The sequence below is a fragment of the Neofelis nebulosa genome, chromosome 8, assembly GCF_028018385.1.
Source record: "Neofelis nebulosa isolate mNeoNeb1 chromosome 8, mNeoNeb1.pri, whole genome shotgun sequence".
Taxonomy (NCBI): Eukaryota; Metazoa; Chordata; class Mammalia; order Carnivora; family Felidae; genus Neofelis; species Neofelis nebulosa.
In genome coordinates, this window is record NC_080789.1 from 65193578 (window position 1) to 65209128 (window position 15551).

General features: G+C 34.8%; 1 protein-coding gene across 10 annotated transcripts in view; it reads right to left on the reverse strand.

The window, feature by feature from the left end:
• Positions 1–15551, reverse strand: part of LARP4 (La ribonucleoprotein 4) — a 67373-nt gene that overhangs the window by 10899 nt on the left and 40923 nt on the right. For 7 of the 10 annotated variants that reach the window (XM_058742811.1, XM_058742812.1, XM_058742810.1 and 4 more), the window contains 4 exons: positions 8050–8262; positions 6594–6697; positions 1945–2157; positions 1194–1242 (listed from right to left, as the gene is read on the reverse strand). In XM_058742811.1, coding sequence (XP_058598794.1) covers positions 1194–1242; positions 1945–2157; positions 6594–6697; positions 8050–8262 — 579 coding nt within the window. Of the gene's footprint in view, positions 1–1193; positions 1243–1940; positions 2158–6593; positions 6698–8049; positions 8263–15551 lie in introns of those variants that run through there. The other 3 variants (XM_058742816.1, XM_058742813.1, XM_058742817.1) reach the window with 2 other exon arrangements.

Below are 15551 nucleotides of genomic sequence, written 5' to 3' on the forward strand. Positions count from 1 at the left end.
ACTACTTACATATACGTAATATGCTTGTACATATATTACATGTACCCTATAAACTATATATATAAAATTCACTACTTACACATTTAAAATAAGCATCATACCACAAATTTATGATTTATCTGTAAACTCTAGGCAGGGTTTTCTTGAAACCTCTGTGTGTTCCTGTATCATTCCGATTCCTCAACTCCTTTTGCTCCCAGTTAAGAAATGGCAAACATTTCCCATGAACAAATCATAAAAAAATTAAAACATGATTAATTTAAAGCTAGGTAAGTCAAAATTCAAATAAAAACATGTCTAGGGGTGCCTGGTGGCTCTGGTGGTTAAGTGTCTGACTCTTGGTTTTGACTCAGGTCATGATCTCACGGTTGTGGGATCGAGCCCTGCGTCAGGCTCTGTACTAGGCCTGGAGTCTGCTCTCTCTCCCACTCCCTCTGCTCCTCCGTTGCTCAGGCTCTCTCTCTCAAAAAAATAACAAAAAAAAAACATATCTACAACTATAAAAACTTTTCAGATCTGTAAGTAGTTTAGAAGATTAGTGGATAGAAGAATAAGCAGAAGGTAGAAAATTGCCCCCAAGTGACAATAAACAGTTTAAGTTTCCAACACCATCCAGAGACCTTTAAAGGTGAAGGATGTACTTTATCAAAAAAAAAAAAAGTTGGCAAAAAATCATATATTTGTAGGGCTATCGATAAATAAAACTTTTTTTTCAGTTTCTGTCTGAGTGAAAATTGGCACAACCCCTACAGAAAGCTGTAAGTTGGCAGCAACTAACTGAATTGTGACCCAGAAATCTCTAGAAAGGGATTCTCCTTCATGTTATTGAACACACAGGAAATGATGGCTGTAAACTACTTAAATGTCCATTAATAAACTAATAAAGTTTCCATTGATTATTTTCATTTTTTGATTTTTAAACCATGTGAATATATTAGGGATTCAAGTAGTTTTTAAAACACATGAGCAACATAGACCAAATCCCTAGCTATACATGTGCTTTAAGGTCAGGGAGTGGCAGTCATAGTAGGTATTTTAGGGTCAAAGCACAGGTTCTATTTACCTTTGCCTAATACTATATTCAAAAAAACAAAAACCTGGAAAGGAAAGACCACAAACCAATGCCATACTAAATCAGAAAAGAAAAAATAAATGAACAAATGTATAAAGGTAAAAAAGAAAAAAATACTTACTGGGACTCTTTCATCTTCTCGTCGTCTTCGACCTCTGAAAAGAGTTCTCCTTTTAGCAACGACAAAAAAAGGTGGGGATGATGGGAGGGGCAACTCATACGTTTTGTCAAATACACACATACACACACACACACACACACACACACACACACACACACACACACACACTACTGAAGATGGGTTAACTTTTAGTTTAAGTAATTCTACTTTCTGTATCTCCACTATTATGAAGAGATGAATATATATTCTTCTGAATGGATCCTAAACTAATCTACCAAAAACTTCATCTACTACCACCAACACGACTAAATAAGATGGGCCCATTTTTATTAGGTAGTGCTCCTTCCATACCAGAAGCATATCATTATTCAGTTTTTTTGGTTTCATTCAGGCAGACTGGGCAATAATGTATAACCCCATTCCCACAGGTTAGAATTTGTAAGAGATTAAAACTAGAATGCAGATAGGATCTTATCTTTCTAAGCTATTCTTTCTTCAGTGAACCATACAGAACTTCAGAGTAACTTTATAAAACCTCTGACTCAGAGCTATATTCTATATGGGCACTATAAATTTTGTAATATTTATGAAAAACCATTAGCCCGTATTATGTGAACACTGTATTCATTTAACATAAACATACACCAATAGTTAAAACAAAAAAAATCACTAGATCATGTTCTTCAAATACTCATATTATGAGCAAAGAATTTTCATACACCATATCCGTATTTATTCTGTATTTCCTTACCTGCCCCTACCATAGTCCCCATTCTGTTCCATCTGTAAAGGGGGAGTTTCTTTTGGAAGATAGCTTTGCTCCTGATGCCCTGTTACTGTAGGGTTATGCCGTTCAGTTGGAAAGTTCCTTGAACCAGATCTGTTTAATTGTCCATCCCCCAATGATACAGAGCCCTCTGTTGAGTGCTCTGAACCACTCGATGACCTAAAATGAGGCTTCACACTATAAGAAACATAAGATCACATACATGAGAGGATAAATCAAAACAGAAAATCTTTCCTCTTAATGGCAAAAACTCTTATTTGATAGGCTAAGTTAAAAACTGCCTTCTACTGTATTCTGATTTTCTATAAATTAAACATAAAAGTGTCACATTATAAAAATGTAAACTTATGTCCCAGATGTATTATTTTTAAAAGGCAAAGAATTTTTACATTTAAAAAAAGTTGTTTGGAGAGATTTGGGTTAAGATCCAAAGTTCTTCAAAATATAGGTACTTCCACCTCAATACTCAAAATACAAGTAGGATTTTACCTAATTTAACACCAGCTGCAGTCGTGACACATATAAATCAGTCAGGCTTTAAGCTCATTGGTAAGTCTATGCCATACATTCTCAATGGGGCAACATCACCCCAAGTGGGAGTAAAAAAGGTTCTGGGATGGGGAGATGGACAAAAAGAAAAAACAAAAAACCTCATCTTACTCTTTTTATGCATAAAGTATAGATATTCATACATTACATAAATACATATACAATAATCTCCAGCACTAAATTTTCATAGGGAAAAATTAGGGGGTGAAAAAAATCTAAAAAGGTTCTTTAGGGGAGTGCCAATGAAAACAAGAGAAAAAGTGCAATGTATTAAAATTCTAGCTTCTTAATAAGTTCATTGCTCAAAGATCCTTATGGGCGGGGGGGGGGGGGGGGGGGAACGGGACAACAGCTAGGAAATATAATGCAAGTAATAGCCTAGCGTGATTTCAAGAATTAGGTAGGGAATTTGGTAAAAACAAAGAAAAACCTAAATAACTGTGAACAAAAGTAGCTTTTATCTTGGATGATGGGTGTAAGCACCCAAATCTCCTAATAATTTGTTAGAGAATAAAGCTAGGGGTCAGGTAAAGGAGAGGCTACAGTTTAATCAAGAGCGAAAACACCTAAAGTAAGCCCAGGCAACTGAGGATCTTGGCTCAATAGATTTTACAAGGAAATATGAGATTTATATTCGGCCCCTTACTCGTAGTTTATATATTCAATTTTTACAGTCTATTTTCATAGTTATAAATTTATATTAATAATACACTGTCGATTCCTGGTTCTCTGAATAGAGATTTAAAATCTCAAAATAATTATAAACCCAGCAATTAAGCATTAATTCCAACAACATCTCTAGTTATCCTACTTTACTCTACAGAAAATAAAAAATTAGATTACTATTAAACTTAAATGTAAAAATCAGGCTACAAAGTTGGGCTGTTTCATGTAAGATGTTACTTTTCAAAATAATTACTTTATGTCAAAATAGATTTTTAAAAAAATTTATTTATTTTTTTAAAGTAATCTCTACACCCAACATGGGGCTCAAACAATCAACCCTGAGATCCAGAGTCACATGCTCTACCGAGTCAGCCAGGCAATCCTCAAAATAGATTTTTAACAGCAATGAAAATGATAGTATGTCAAGAAACACAAAGTAATTTTCAAAATATTTATATTATCCATTGTATCTAAAAATGACCTCATGAGGTAGATATGCCGTTTATGTAGCTGTTCAGAAACTATTATTCACCTAAATTTGCTCACTTTATTTCAGTATAACTAACAGATTAGTTATTAGGTTTACAGAGCCCTCAGATCTCATAATCTTACCCTTCACTGAGAGGGACTTACAATCTCAGTCTAGGCAAAAGATAAAAAGAAAGATAAAAGAAATAAGTGATAAAAGATGGAAAGGAAGAAGTGATGTGATAGAAAGACAAAGAATGAAAGGTAGAAAAATGCCCAGACTTCTGAAAGTTAGTCCTAGTCTCTCCAGGTAGGTCTAGTGATCATCACTGGGCTGTTACAAGGGTCATATAATAAACTGCAAAGGGGCTTTCTAAAAGTTACTTTCTCTTTGACTGATAACTTTAAACAAACACAGTGGTCTTGTGTTGGTCAAAAAGTTCTTTTAGTTTCATCTGTAATATCTGCATTTTATAAGAAGAAAGTATTTGTGTATAATTTTTGTAACTAAAAATTAACAACCTGTACTGGTCACAGGTATGAAAAGGAATTGTGCGTGAATGGTTTTGAAAAACAAGCAAAACCTGTCCTGTACCTTTAAAAGCACATATCCTTACAAGCAAGGATAACTAGACTGTCATTCTTGGCTTTCTTACCATAATTTCACCCTTTTTATCAAGAAAGCACAGCAAATAAAAACAAGTGACGGTAAAGGAACACCATGAATCTATTTAATACATTTTTTAGTTAAAAATATGCAAACCACCAGTACTTTTAGCTAATACTGAAATACTGCTTTTAGTCTACAAGAAAGATGTCTATTCTACTTCACTGTCTATAGCAAAATTCACTCCTTAAAAAAAAAAAGTGAAATCAATAGATAACCTATTTCTACAAAGCTACCATTTCTAATCAGGAGAAATCTGTATTTTCTAACAAGTGAAGTTGTAAGCTGTTATTTGCTCTACTTAAATTACTTTTAAGAAAAACTTTACCGTCTACGGCCATACCACCCTGAACGCGCCCAATCTCGTCTGATCTCGGAAGCTAAGCAGGGTCGGGCCTGGTTAGTACTTGGATGGGAGAAAAACTTTACCAACTATAGTAGAGGAAAGGAAATGTTCTAATCTCAAGTCTGCTGATAATAATCAGCCAATGTAACCCTAGCAAGATTTTTGTCTTCTTCAGCTTTTACTTTCTTCATCTGTAAAACTATATCATAACATAGGTCTTCCCAGATTTAAACATCATTATCTCTATATGTTCATGGAAATTAGTCGTTTTGAAAGCAGGATTGGGATTAAAGGACAATGTGTGAGGCTCCCTATACCTTTCTACTCATATGTCCTAGCAATACTTGAATTTTGCAGGTGTTACTTTATTACCAAACCAAAAACCATCTTTAAGAGCACAATAATCCTTTGAATTATAAAGAACCATCCATCCTTGTTAACAGAAAGAGATCTCAATTGAAACTTCATAAAGCAGTAAGAATAGGTATATGTAGTAAAGTTTTCCTAATGCTCGTAAACGATCTTCAAATGCTTTAACCAATTGTCAGTGAGTACAAACTGTGTGAGTACAAAAAACTGATTATGAGAGGATGATACATTATGAATGCTTCCAGAAACCACTAAGAAGAACACTTAATACTGTGAGTCTTCTTTCTCAGTGAAGCATGTTCCAGGAAAACCTTACAAAAAAGAATTAAGTTCCTAGAAGTCATCTTAGAAGAACATACCCCATGTGGTCTCCTTGCCAAAAAGAACCAACTGGGAGAATGAGAAGAGAAAATCCCTGAAAAGAAATAATTAAAAAAACAAAAACCCAAACCTAGGAGGCTCACAAAATAAGCAAACAAGGAACAATAAATATGAAACTATTAAATAAATCTAAGCCACCATATAAGCCCATTTTTCTTTGGCTACTCTATCAAAAATCATAATATATACCAAATTATTGAGATTATCAGTTGACATTTATGCAAAAATAATTAACACTTAACAGACTTATTAATCTTTTATATGATAGCAAATAATTTCCAGAGTTCTCAATAATTTATCTAGAACACTTTTTAAAGTGTAGGCTTTACATAAGAGATTCTTAAAAACTGAGAACAAACTGAGGGTTGATGGGGGGTGGGAGGGTGGGGAGAGTAGGTAGGTGATGGGCACTGAAGAGGGCATCTTTTGGGATGAGCATTGGGTGTTGTATGGAAACCAATTTGACAATAAATTTCATATACTAAAAAATTAAAAAAAAATAAAATAAATAAAAAAATAGTGTAGGCTTTAAAGTCAAATTGCCTGGGCTCAAATTTTGGCTCTGCCAATTACTAGCCACATGCTCATAGACATGATATTTAACCCTTTTGTTTCAATGTCCTCATCTTAAATAGACATAATAACTGTATATATCTTATCGGGTTATGAAAACTATGATAATATGTAAAGCCCTTAAGACAAAGCCTTAGACATTAAATGTTCAATAATGTTAGCTGCTGCTATAGTTCATGGAAATCATTTCAAAAGTAAATTCTTAAAAATCTTAAGTAACTCATTTTCCCAACATTCAACACTCAAATCAGCTAATATTTCTATCCTCAAAAAACCCATTCTCCAAAATGTTACATATTAAACTACTAATTAGACTACTAATTTAGACACCAGATTTTGCTACTATCTTAAAATAATTTTCTATTATCTTTATTATTTAAAAAACAACAGTATGTATCATTTACAATCCTAGTTCCAAGTCTTTTTTTATACAAATTATCAACTCTTGAGATCAAAGTGTATTTATTAATTCTAGAGTAAAATTGTTTAAGCTTTTGGTTAAAAAGTCTGTAAATAGCATTGCTATTAACACAGTATTCTTTAAGAACTACTGGGAATTGTGTACAATAAATTCCACTATGATTTTCATCTTACCGATTTTTTTGGAATGGTCGAGCCATATTCACAGCAGCAGCATTTGTTTTATAAGATCCTGGTGCATTAAAGCCATTCACAAAACTACCATTGGGAAAAGGAGCCTAAAAGAAAATTTGATGTGTAAAACCAATTAATGTAAAGAGCAAAATATAGTGTAAAGGCTGTAAGAAACTCCTGATGAACAACTTAGCATCAATTTTTCTTTCTTTCTTTTTTTTGTTGCTTTACATTGTGTGTGTGTGTGTGTGTGTGTGTGTGTGTGTGTGCGCCCGCGTGCGCGCGCATGAGTAGGGGAGAGGGGTAGAGGGAGAAAGGGAGAGAGAGAGAGACAGAGACAGACAGACAGAGAGAGAGGCAGAGAGAGAGAGAAAGAGAGAGAGAGGGAGAGAAAGAGAGAGAGAGAATGAATCCCAAGCAGGCTCCACTGTGCCACCCAATGAACCCCGCTTTTTTTTTTTTTTTAAAGATTTTTCATTTTTTTTTTTTCAACTTTTTTTTTTTTTTTTTTTTTTTTTTTGGGACAGAGAGAGACAGAGCATGAACGGGGGAGGGGCAGAGAGACAGGGAGACACAGAATCGGAAACAGGCTCCAGGCTCCGAGCCATCAGCCCAGAGCCTGACGCGGGGCTCGAACTCACAGACCGCGAGATCGTGACCTGGCTGAAGTTGGACGCTTAACCGACTGCGCCACCCAGGCGCCCCAAAGATTTTTCATTTTTAAGTAATCTCTGCACCCAGAGTGCGGCTTGAAGTCACGACCTTGAAATCAAGAGTTGCATGCTCTACGGAACAAGCTAGGCAGGCACTCCTTCAATTTCTTTTATAAGGCAAAAATATTTGTAAGCATTTTACCTATTTGCTTTTTGCAATACTCCAAGTATTACTTGATTTACAGAAAAAGGAATCATTAGGCTATTACTTAATAAAGTACATTTTTCTCTGAAAAAGTTTACCAAAACTAAAAGCATTTTAAACTACTCAGGATTGACACAGTCTCTTATTTTATTTTATTTTATTTATTTATTTTTTTTTAAATTTTTTATTTATTTTTGGGACAGAGAGAGACAGAGCATGAACGGGGGAGGGGCAGAGAGAGGGAGACACAGAATCGGAAACAGGCTCCAGGCTCCGAGCCATCAGCCCAGAGCCTGACGCGGGGCTCGAACTCACGGACCGCGAGATCGTGACCTGGCTGAAGTCGGACGCTTAACCGACTGCGCCACCCAGGCGCCCCACAGTCTCTTATTTTAATTCACTCAGCAAACAGGAACAAATAGCTTAACCCTTAGTCACGTGCATATATTTGGTATAGGGGATTAGATATCATTATCACTACTTAAAAGTCAGAAAATAACCAATATCAACACAAAACAAAAAATAAACTACTCTAGCTGATTTCTTCAAATTTCAGCTTAAGTGAAAAATTTTATGATTCTGTAAGGATTTCACTTACCAGTGGCGTTTCAAAGTAAGGTGCAGGATTTGGTGACCAAGACTGAGGCACAATGCTGTAGACCGAGTACTGTTGGTGAGGATTATATACAGGCTGCATAAAAACTGGTGAGGCATACTGTGCTTGAGTTTGAATGGGCTGACTATACATACTAGAATCCATTAATCGATAACCATTCTTTGCAAAAAATGTATTGATGGCTTTTATCCTTGCCTAGAAGAGGAACATATTATAATAAAGTGTATATTCTCACAAATATATTTAATTTACTTTTTAAACATATTTTACACAACTATGTTATTTCTGACTACTGTAGAGTCAGCAGAGCAAAAGGAAATGATTGATAGCTTTAAATTACTTTAAAAACTTTTGCATGGCAAATACAACAATGAACAAGGTAAAGCTACAAAAGTCAAAATATCAAAATAATAAAACTAACTGCAAATTATCACAGATAAAGGGGCTAATATATTTCTAACATACAAATTCTAAAAAGATAAAAAATGTTAGAGAAATGAACAGTTTACAGAAAAAAGGAAGGCAAATGGCTCTTAAACATATGAAAAGATGCTAAACCTTACTTGTAAGAGAAATGCAATTAAAATGGAATTAACATTTCTCACTTATAGGATTGGCAAAAATCCAAAAATTTGACAACATACTGTTGATAAGATTGTGGCAAAATAGGCACTCTGATACACTGATGATGGACACGTAAAATAGCACAACACTTATAAAGGAAAATTTAGCAGTTATCTTCTGAAGTCATATATGCATTTTCCATATTCTCACCCATCCCACTTCTAGGAATCTTTTCCAAATATACACTGAACAAAAAGAAGTTTAAAAAAGGATATACATGGCTGTTCAAAAACACTAACTATAATAGGGATGGAGAAAAAGAACTATCTTCAATACACACACACACACACGCACAAAACAGAACAATCAGTCCATCGATGGCTGAATACACCAGAGTACATCCACACAACTGAGTATCAAACAGAAATAAAAAGAACTAATGAATTGCTCTAAATACTATTATGGAGTGAATTCAAGAATATACTATTGTTTAAAAAAAAAAAAAAAAAAAAAAAGTCAGGGGCGCCTGGGTGGCTCAGTCGGTTAGGCGGCCGACTTCGGCTCAGGTCATGATCTTGTGGTCCGTAAGTTCCAGCCCCACGTCGGGCTCTGTGCTGATAGCTTAGAGCCTGGAGCCTGCTTCATATTCTGTGTCTCCCTCTCTCTGACCCTCCCCTGGTTCATGCTCTGTCTCTCCCTGTCTCAAAAATAAATAAACGTTAAAAAAAAAAAAAAAAGGTAAAGCAAGGAGGATAAAGGAGTATGTATAGTAAGCTACTGTTTAGCTAAGTCACATAGGAATATAAAGATATACTTGCATATATACATATATATGTGTGAATATGTATTTAATATACCATGTTTTAGATATTTTACTTTTAAACCATGCACACATTGAAAATAAATCAATTATAAAAATAAATAAATAGGGGCGCCTGGGTGGCTTGGTCGGTTAAGCGTCCGACTTCGGCTCAGGTCATGATCTCACGGTCCGTGAGTTGAGCCCCGCGTCGGGCTCTGTGCTGACAGCTCGGAGCCTGGAGCCTGCTTCCGATTCTGTGTCTCCCTCTCTCTCCGACCCTCCCCCATTCATGCTCTGTCTCTCTCTGTCTTAAAAATAAATAAACGTTAAAAAAAAAAAAAAAAAATTAAATAAATAAATAAATAATATTCAGTAGCATCCAGCAAAATTAACTTAAATGTGCATTCAATTAGTAATACAACACATAGAAATCCTAAGTGACTTTCAGCCATAACAAAACCAACTGTTAGCCTCAGGAATAAACTACAAGGCAAAGTATAGCAAAAAAATTCTTAATTTATTGTCAGACTTATATTGCTTTTGGTATTGCTATTCTGATACTTTTGTGTGTGACTATGGGATACAAAAAAACCCAGTAATTATACTGGAGTCAAAGAGATCTGAGATTTTCACATGGGAGAAAGGAGACACAAACGTAAGACTAAAGAAGTAAAAAACCATATATCCTGAATTTAAATCAAAAGCATCAGTATAAACTCACATTTTTGTTAAAAAAAAAAAAAGTAACAATCCATATTTCATATTTCTGTCCAATGAAAAAGCTTTCAAACAATGACCATACCAGTAACCACAAGAACTCCTTGTGCCTAGCCAGTAGGCTAAAAATTATCACCTCCCCATAAAAATAAAGTGGGGACTCTGGAGACTTGACCTGACCCCAGGCCTTTGACATCAAATATACAAGAAGATTCAAGCAAATCACTGAAAATTACTAGGACCATGACAAAAGGACTGATAAGTTAACTCAAAGAGGCCACAATTCATCGATAAGGACAACAAACACATCAAGTATGTTTAAATACTCAACAACAAAAAACACCTGAATGGTCAGTTTTGAAGGTTCATTATTTTCTAAAACTGGCTAAGAAAAGCTAGAACCAAGCATTTCTCATATGTTCCATATATGAGTTGTACACCTCACAATAATGAAGATAATGGAAAGCTTCTCTTTATAGAAGTGCTTCAACTGACAAAAGGAAAAAAGAAAAAAGAAAGCCTAAAAATAGCACCTCTTTGCAGCTTTAATTTATAGATTTAGTCAATGATCAGTGGCATCCAGCATAAGAGACAGACACAAAAACATACAGGCTTTTTGTTCTCTCTCTGCTGCTCCCAAGTCAAGCCAAATTTTGATCAAGCCTCTAAATCTGGCTATCAATCTGCATGAAGTACAGGGACAGAGAACCATGTTTAACTACATTAAAAAATCTAACTAGCCAATTCAAAAAGGGGCAGAGGACTTCAACAGACACTTATCCAAAGACAATATACAAATGGTCAATAAACACATGAAAGGATGTTCACTACCACTAATCATTAGGGAAATGCAAATCAAAACTACAATGAAATACCACCTCACATTAAGATGGTTACTATTTAAAAAAAAAAAAAAAAAAGAAACAAACAGAAAAGAACAAGTGTTGGAGAGGATGTGGTGAAATTTGAACTTTTGTGCACTGTTGGTAGGAATGTAAAATGGTGCTGTGGAAACCAGTATGGAGATACCTCAAAGAATTAAAAACAATCACTATATGACTCAGCAATTCTACTTGTGGGTATTACCCAAAATAACTGAAAGCAGGGTCTCAAAGAGATACCTGTATACCCCTGTTCATAGCAGCATTATTCACAATAGCTAAAATGCAAAAGCAATCCACGTGTCCATCAACAGATTACTGTATAAGTAAAATGTGGTATATACATTCAGCAGAATGTTATTCAGCTTTAAAAAGGAAGGACATTTTGCAATATGCTACATGGATAAACCTTGAAAACATTTTGCTGAGTGAAATAAACCAGTCAAAAAGAAACAAATACTATATGATTTCATTTATATAAATTAGAGTAGTCAAAAATCATACGTTTAAAGTATAATAGTGGTTTTCGGAGCTGGATGGAGGGGAGAATGGGGAGTTGTTATTATTTAACAGGTACAGAATGTGAGTTTTACAAGATGAAAAGAATTATGAGAAAGAATGGTGGTGAATGTGTTTAATACAACTGCATTATATAAAGACGGTAAATTTTATGTATGTGTATTTTAACACAATAAAATATAACTAGCAAAATGTATGAGGAACTCTGTAAAACCAATTAACATGGTTATTTCAACAACACACTTCCAAAAGAAAAGATAAGTAAGTAGAGGATGAAACTATAGATTTAAAAAGAGAAAAAAAATGAGAATCAGGAAAATATGAACAGCAACTGATGTTTAAGAAGCTAATGTTCATTTTTTTTAAAGTGTAATGATATTGTAAGTATAATTTTTAAAAAATCCCTACCTTTCAGAGCTACTAATACTAGTTTATTTACAGATAAAATTAAGTTTCAAATTTGCTTCAAAATAATTGGGGGCATGGAAAAATAGGTGGGAATGGATGAAGCAAGAATGGCAATGCTCTACAAATTGTTACAACTGGCTAATGGGATCTCAGTGATTGATTTTACTGTTTTCTCCACTTTTATATGTTTGCAATTTCCTGTACTAAATTTAAAAAAAGGTGGGGGGAGAAACAAATGCTCTAAAACTGAGTAAAATAAATCAGACCACTTGTTTACATATTGCCTGTGTTTTGTGCCTCAATGGCAGAGTTGAATAGTTACAGCAGACTTCATGATTGGCAAAACCTACACTGTCTACTATCTGGTCCTTTAAAGAAAAAGTTTGCTGACTTTTGCAACAGAGCTAAAACAGATGTGAGAGAATTAGATTAGGAATCATAAGCCTCACCAACTTGTTGGAAATTATCAAGTGAAATAATGCATATTTAAGCAAAACTACAATTTTAATAAATCAATGAAAGGTATGTTTTATGATCCTTATAGATACAGGCCAGGAAATCCCCTCTCCCAAAATTGCAACCAAACAATAAGAAATCAATAATGGCCAATCTTGAAAAATCTGTAAAATATCAAATTGATTTTAGTATGCCCTAAAAAAATTTATAGCTACTGCTTTTACTAAAGTAATATCATACACTGTAGTTTACTTAAACCTTAAAATATCTGATAAACTAAAACCAAGTGAATAACATTTTTTTAATGTGGTCCATTATTAAAATGGTAGCCCAGGGGCAACCTGGGTGGCTTAGTCAGTTAAGCATCTGACTCTTGATTTTGGCTCAGGTCATGATCTCATAGTTTGTGAGTTCAAACCCTGCATTGGGCTCTGTGTTGACAATGCAGAGCCTGCTTGGGATTCTCTCTGCCCCTCTCCTGCTTGAGCTCTTTCTCTCTCTCTCAAAATAGATAAATAAACATGAAAGAAAGCAAGAAAGAAGAAGAGAAAAGAAAAGAAAAAAGAAAATGGCAGCCCAAAGAAACAGACTCCAAGATAACCTAGGAAACAGCAGACTAAGATTTTAACCCAGCCATTAGGAATATGTATGGGTTAAAAGGAAACTGTGTTCTTAAAGAATTGAAGAAAAGGGAAATCTCAGCAGAAACATATATATGTGTGTGTATATATACACACACACACACACACTCGGCTGAGATTATATATATATAGAGAGAGAGAGAGAGAGATTGAAAATATATATGTGTGTGTGTGTGCATGTGTATATTTATTTAAGTAGGCTTCATGCGCAGCATGGAGCCCAATGTGGGGCTTCAACTCACAACCCTGAGATCAAGACCTGAGCTGTGATCGAGAGTCAAATGCCTAACCGGCACTGAGCCACCCATGTACCCCATGATCTTATAACGCTAGAACCAATAAACACACATTTAAAAAAGAACCCTGGGGGCGCCTGGGTGGCTCAGGCGGTTAAGCGTCTGACTTCAGCTCAGGTCATGATCTCGCGGTCCATGAGTTCAAGCCCCGCGTCGGGCTCTGTGCTGACAGCTCAGAGCCTGGAGCCTGTTTCAGATTCTGTGTCTCCCTCTCTCTGACCCTCCCCTGTTCATGCTCTGTCTCTCCCTGTCTCAAAAATAAATAACGTTAAAAAAAAAAAAAATTTAAAAAAAAAATAAAAAAGAACCCTGACTCTTACTTTGCAACACACAAAAGAAACTTGAAGTAGATCATAAAACCTAAATGTGAGTAATGAAAGCATAGTACTTCTAAAATCATAAAAGAAAATATTCATGACCCAAAAGACACTGATTTCAGACAAAAAAAAAAAAAGGAAAGAAAAGTGAGATAAAAAAAGACCTTATTAAAATTAAAGGCTTCTAAAAAATTTTTTTTGAACTTCTGCTCTTTGGTCAATTAATTTCTGACAAAGGAGGCCAGAATATACAATGGGGAACAGATGGTCTCTTCAATAAATGGTGTTGGGAAAACTAACAACTACATGCAAAAGCATGAAACTGGTCCACTTTTTACATCATATACAAAAATAAACCAAAAAATGGTTTAAGACCAGAAACCATAAAACTCCTAGGAGAAAAGCATAGGCAGTAAGCTCTCTGACACCAGAATTAGCAATATTTTTATAGATGTGTCTCCTCAGGCAAGGGAAAACAAAAGCAAAAAATAAACAAATGGGACTATATCAAACTAGAAAGTTTTTGCACAGCAAAGGAAATTGTCAACCAAATGAAAAGACAATATACTGAATAGGAGAAGATATCTGCAAATAATAAAATAAGGACTTAATATCCAAAATATTATCCAACTATATATCCAAAATATATCCAAAATACACAACTCAGTATCAAAAAACCCGAAATAATCCAATTAAAAATGGGCAGAGAACCTGAATAGACATTTCTCTAGAGAAGACATATATATGGCCAAAAGCCACATGAAAGGATGCTCAACATCACTATCAGGGAAATGCAAATCAAAATCACAAAGAGGCACCTCCTTACTCCTGTTACAAGGCTCTACCTCTGTGCACTGATTTCTGGGTAGTTATCCAAAGAAAACAAAAACGTTAACTTGAAAAGACATTTGCGCCCCTATGTCCACTGTAGCCCTATTTACAATAGCCAATATATGAAAGCAACTTAAGTGTCCACTGATAGATGAATGGATAAAGACGATGTGGTATACAGGCACACAGGAATATTATTCAGCTATAAAAAAGAACAAAATCTTGCTATCTGCCATAACATTGACATTATGCTAAGTGAAATAAGTCAGACAGGGAGAGACAAATACTGGGTGATTTCACTTATATGCAGCTATCTAAAAAACAAAACAAAACAAAACAGAAACAAACACATATACAGAGAAAAGTCTGGTGGTTGCCCGGGGGTAACAGAATAGAGGGATGGATGAAATAGGGGAAAACAATTAAAAGGTACAAATTTCTAGTTACAAAATAAATAAATAGGTCATGGGAATGTAGTAAGTATATAGTTAATATTGTAACAACTTCGTATGGGGACAGATATTAGCTAAATTTCTCATGGTGATCATTTCATATGTATAGAAGTGTTGAATCACTACGTTCAGACACCTGAAACTAATATTGTACATCAAGTACATTTCAATTAAAATGACAACAACAACAACAAATTCCAAAACTTCTGCTCTTCAAATATACGCTATTAAGAAAACAAGAAGGAAGTCACAAGTTAGGGGAAATAGATTTGCAACACACACATACATAACTGACAAAGAACTTATATTCAAAATATATAAAGGACTCTTTCTTCTAATTCAATACTAAGATCAACAATCAATTTTTTTTTAAGTAAAGAGAAGATTGAAAAAGTGACTAGATAATCAAATTGCAGTACATTCCTACTACTTGGCAATAAAAAAAGAATGAACTATCAATACATGCAACAATGTGGTTGTTAAGGGAGAGGCTACTGATCTTTCCTAAGTGAGCAGCATGCAAATAGTAGCTACTAATCCCATTCCTCAATGGCTTGTGTTCCTGGAGTGGCTGGCTGGTACAAGGCAGGTAGTAGAGAC